Source organism: Phocoena phocoena, chromosome 10, assembly GCF_963924675.1.
Source record: "Phocoena phocoena chromosome 10, mPhoPho1.1, whole genome shotgun sequence".
Classification (NCBI taxonomy): Eukaryota; Metazoa; Chordata; class Mammalia; order Artiodactyla; family Phocoenidae; genus Phocoena; species Phocoena phocoena.
In genome coordinates this window covers 1,927,633-1,932,529 of record NC_089228.1, presented here as the reverse complement: position 1 = coordinate 1,932,529, position 4,897 = coordinate 1,927,633, and the positions used below count along the sequence as shown (strand labels likewise).

At 66.5% G+C, this 4,897-nt stretch overlaps 1 protein-coding gene across 1 annotated transcript; it reads right to left on the bottom strand.

Annotated features, from left to right (window-relative positions):
• Nucleotides 1-1,543: 1,543 nt before the first annotated feature.
• H1-10 (H1.10 linker histone) lies at nucleotides 1,544-2,185 on the bottom strand. Its single transcript, XM_065884896.1, has one exon. The coding sequence runs from the start codon at nucleotides 2,183-2,185 to the stop codon at nucleotides 1,544-1,546; it is 642 nt and encodes a 213-aa protein (XP_065740968.1).
• Between the last annotated feature and the right edge of the window lie 2,712 nt (nucleotides 2,186-4,897).

Here is a 4,897-nt window from a genome sequence, read left to right as displayed (position 1 = left end):
GGCTGACAAGGTGGGTGGAGTTCCCAAGAACTGAAAACAGCCTTTGCCTTAATGCCAGCCAGATCAGGGCCCCATCTGGCTCTCAAGTCTCTCTCTCCGAGCTTCTGCCTTGAGGGCAATGATGTGGTACCCCTGTGACTTCTGTCTCCCGACTTCTCCCACACTGGAAGCGTGGGCAGGGCAGGCACCTGTGCTGGTTTGGCCCGCTGCTGTGTGCCCTGGGCCCAGGCCAGGCCAGGGCAATAACACATTGGCAGCTGGCCCTGCAGTTCCCAGCGGCAGGAAGCAGTGGGGAGAGCCTGCAGCAGGGTGGAGAGAGACTTGAAGTGGGACTGGCTGGCCACTTGCCCAATGTGGGAAGGGTCTGCCCCATTACCCAGCCTGTGTGCCAGAGGAAGGTAGTGGCTGCCAGGCCACGGTCAGGGTCACTTGCCGGCCAGGGCCTCTTCTCCAGGGGAGATCCCCTGAAGCTCTCTCACCTCCTTGCTCAGCCTGGTCTGCCCAGAAGGCTGTCTGGCTTTCCACTGCTCCAGGGCTCCTCTCCCCGTTTTGCAGGGTTGTCCCTTCATAGGAGCAAATGTCAGAATAGGCCTCAAGTCTAGTGCTCAACTTGAGGCACAACTATTCCATATGATGGACACGAAGGGTGGGAGGGCGTCCCAGGGTTGAGGGTCATTCCTGCCCATTTGTCTGTAACCCTGGGTCCCGTGTGCACTCCAGAGTAACTTACAAGCTCCAGGAGGGTCAGAGCCTTGCTCAGACCACACCTGTTAGTGGTGAGTGAACCAAAACCTGGCTCCACTGTCCCTGTCACAGTAACACGAAGCCTCACTGAATTCGCAGTCAGTAAGCTCTGTGAAGGCCCAGCGTGCGGTGACCTTGTGAGACGTGAAGATCTCTAACCCGCAGACCCCGCAAAGCCCCCGCTCCCCCACCCCCCAGGCGGTGGACCCAACTGCCCATCTACCAAGATAAACTCCGCACCTCCTTCGGGGACCAACCGGCCCCCGCTCATGCTGGGCTCCGGGCCTGCACCTCTAACGGATCCGGGATGCTGGGGACCCGCCCCCCGTCCAGCCCAAGCCCCGTGGCGGCCGCGCCCAACCCTACTCCACTCGGAAGAAAACAAGAGCGGTTCAAAGGTTTAAACAATTTATTGTGCCCAATTTATTGTGCCCCAAAAACGGCGACGAGAAAAAAGAGCGCCGCGCGGCCCCGCGCCCCGCGCGATTGCTCGGCGCGCGCCCGGAAAGGGGCGGGAAGAACTGAGCGGCCGTCGCGTCCTCGCGCGCAGGCGCGGCGCGGCCTTCGGGGCCCGGTAACCAAGGCGACACCCGTTGCCAAGGGCGAGAGCCAATAGGAGCATCGCCAGGGCCGTTTCAAAAATCTAAAGCAAACAAAAAAACGCTCCCACGCGGGGGATGGGCAGGCCAGTGCGGGCCCGGGTCCCGTGAAGTCGGAGCGCGCACGGCGGCCCGGGCCGGTGCCCCGCGCAAAACCTACGTGCAGTCGGGGTGGAAAAGCGGGCGCCGGGGCCCCGCGTTCACTTGCGGCCCTTGGGCACTTTGGGCACGCTGGGCTTGGCCGCCTTCTTCACCTTCTTGCCGCCCGCGGCTGCCGCCTTCTTGGCCTTGCTGCCTTTGTCCTTCTTGGAGGCGGCACCCTTCTTGTGCGAGCGCTTCTCGGGCTGCGGGCCCTTGGCGGGCTTCTTGTCCGCGCGCCGCGCAGGGGCCGCGCTCGGGGCCGCCTTCTTGGCCTTATGCGCAGCAGGCGCCGGGGCGGAGGCGGGCGCCGGGGCTCCGCGCCGCTCCCCGCCGCCCTCCAGCTTCTTGCGGTTGAGCTTGAAGGAACCGTTGGCGCCGGTGCCCTTCACCTGCAGCAGCGTATCGTTCTGCACCAGCGCCTTGATGGAATACTTGAGGTAGGTGCGCCCGTTTTGCTGGTCGAACCATGCCACCTTCTTGGCCTCCGCGTAGATCTTGGCCAGCGACGAGCCGTTGCGCTCGCCCAGTCGGCGGATGGTCTCCACCACCAGCTGGCTGTATTTTCCTGGTTGGTTCTTCTTCTTGCTATTCTTCCTTTTTTTGGACGGGGACAGCGAGGTCGAGCCGCCGGCCTTGGCCGCCTTCTTGGCCGCCCCCTCGGCGGTCGTTAGCGGCAGGGCCTCCTCCAGCTCCACAGACATGGTGGCGAGCGGGTTGGTGGCGGGCGGGGCGCGGAAGCCCGGGGGCCGCGCCGGGAAGAGAAAGGCGAGGGGCCGCGGGGGCGCCGGGGGGCTGGGGGCGCGCGGCGGCTCCAGGCGGGAGCGGCCGCGGCCGTGCCTGGGGCCGGGCGGCAGGGCTGGGGTGGGGGCCGGGCCGGCCGGAGCGGGGGTCCCGAGCCGGGGCCGGCGCGGGGTCGGCCGGAGCGCAGGAGTCCGACGCGAGGTAGCCGGAGCGGGTTTAGTCGGCCTCGCGAGCGTCGCCGCCTCCGCCAGAGCTCGTTGGGCGTGCGCGCTGGGCTCTGGCGAGGAGGGCGCCCCGCTCCGCTTTTATGGCTCTATGGCGGACCACGTTGAGAACAACAACAGCCTGGTCCGGGGCCAGCGCCAACTTGTGCTTCTTGGAGCCCCTTCCCCGGCCGCTGGCTTCCCAGACCGCGCCTCCCCGGCGCCGCCGCACCCGCCGCCGTGCGCCCCGGACAGGGCCCGAGCCTGCGGCGTGGCGGAGAGGCGGCCCGCGCCCAGGGAGGGCTCGGCAGAGGGGAACGGAGGGGCGCACCCTAGGCTGCGGGAGCGCGAGAGGAGGGGGGCACCCCGTTTAGGGCCGAATAGCGCGGGCCCCCGGGGAGGCCCCGCGGCCCGGAGCTCGGCGGCAGTCAGCCAAGAGTGGTCCACGGGCCCCCAAGGCCAGACCGCGTCCGGGGGGGCCCTGGCCTGCCCGCTAGACGCGCTTTAATTTGTTCGAACTAACACAGGGCACGCCCTCACGCGGTCGGCTAGGGCAGTGTGGAGGGAGCCGGGACGGCTTCGAGGGGGGTCTCCGCCAGAGTGCAAGAGGAGAGCGGATGCTGGCGCCCTTCCCTGCGCGCCCGGGGTCTCCTTACGCCTCGGGGGCCTGGGCAGGACGCGGGAGGCGGCGGAGAAGACCGCAGGTGCTTCTCTGGGGACATTTCCTAGCCGCCGTCCCCCCCCCGCCCGCCCCCGCCCGCCCTGCCCCGCCCCGCCCCCGCCGCAGATGCTACAGCGCCCCATTTTATGGTGGGTGAGCAGCCTCCATCATTCCCCCCAAAGCCAAATGGCGGCTCCGGCTGGGAGAGAGGGGAAGGCCGCGGACTTCGGACGGTTTCCCGGAGAGGATGGGGGAGGGGAGTTGCTCCTCGTTCCGGGCCACACCCCTCCCCCTCCCGTGTGGGGAGCGCAGTTGAGAGCGGGGGCTCCCTCTGCGGGTACCACGCGGAGGCTTGTGCAAATCTGGTGGCCCTGCCGCTGGGTCCAGTATTGGGGGTGCGGAGGAGGCGCTGGACCATCTTTCTCGAAGCCAAAGGAGCCCCCACTTGGGGAGCTGAGGCCACGGGGAGACGCTCCGGGAGGAGGGCGGATCCCTTTGGGGTGAGTGATTTAGGCCCGGATCCTGCGGCCGCGGCCACGGCCACGGCAGGATAAACAGTTCCCTGAGGCCCGAGCATGGAGGAGAGGGGGTGGGACGGGGTGGGGGTTGGACTGGAGCTCCGGGGGTGAGAAGAGGTGCAGGCCGTGAAAGCCAAAAAAGCGGGGTGCATTTCGGGCCTTCTGACCCAGCAGGCCCCCTGAGCGGTCTGTGCTTCCCCCTGTCACAGCGCTTGTCCGGCCCCCATTTGCTCTCCGACAAACTGGGGAATAAGCCCCAGGGGAGAAGGAAATTGAGGCTGGTGGGGTGTTTGCGGGGGGTCAGGGGCTTGAGCCACAAAAGGGGGCAGAGAGTACAGCCCGTAGGAGAGGGAAGATGGATCTCAGCCCGCGCTCCTGCAGAGAAGGCCAAGACCCTCTCCCAGGGAGGAGGGCCGCTTAGCGAGCCCAGCCCAGGTGACGAAAGACCATCTGAAGTTCCTAACGTGGGGGGGGGGGGGGGGGGGGACACACGGGTCTGCGGGAGCTGAGCCTTGGGAGGAATGGGGAGCAGTGGCAAGGAGCTTGCAGATACTGCATGGCTTGAGCAAAGACCTCGGGTTCCGAAGATGTGTGCAGGGTGAGAAGCAGCGAGGTGTAGACCCCGTGCCCCCGAGGGGTCTGCCTGGGAGCAGAAGCCCTGGGACTGAGCAGAGGGTGGGCGTGCTGGGGGTGGGCGTGGCGGCCCTCCCAGGAGGACCAGGGCGCACTGAGGTCGAGTGGGAGCAGGGGCGCCCACGAGAGAGCTGGCCCAGAGTCCCCGGGCGACTGGCACGAGGGGCTCCAGCTTGGGTCTCTGAAAGGTCAAAGGGAGAGCAGAGGGTGATAGCCCAGAAGGACCCCCGACTGAAACCTGCCCAGCCATCGCCGTGGAGGGGGCCAGGTCGCGGGAAATGTGAATCTGGAGCTGGTTGCAGGAGCAGGCGGGGTGAGGGCTGTCTCCCCGGGTCATCGGAGGGGAAGGAAGGACGTGGGGCTGGCCGGAGAGGGAGGCTGCCCATTGGAGACAGAGAAAGAACGGTCAGAGGGGAAGGGACGGCCAGGCGTGGCTGGTGTCCTGGAAGCCGAGGAGGAGAGAGTTTCAAGAAAGAAGGGCCGGTCTGTCCAGTGCAGCTCCCTCAGGAAGCTGCTTGACCGTCAGAGCCGGCCTCTGAGACCCTCTGCCTGGACCCTGCCTGTTTCACCTGGTGTTTTACTAAGACCTAAATGACTTCCAGGATTTAAAAATCAGGCGATTTCAGTAAAAATGCAGTCCAGATTTCAGCTTTCCCT

Bases quoted from the DNA above. Each gene is read 5' to 3' on its own strand.
- H1-10 (XM_065884896.1), bottom strand. From the start codon at position 2,185: ATGTCTGTGGAGCTGGAGGAGGCCCTGCCGCTAACGACCGCCGAGGGG.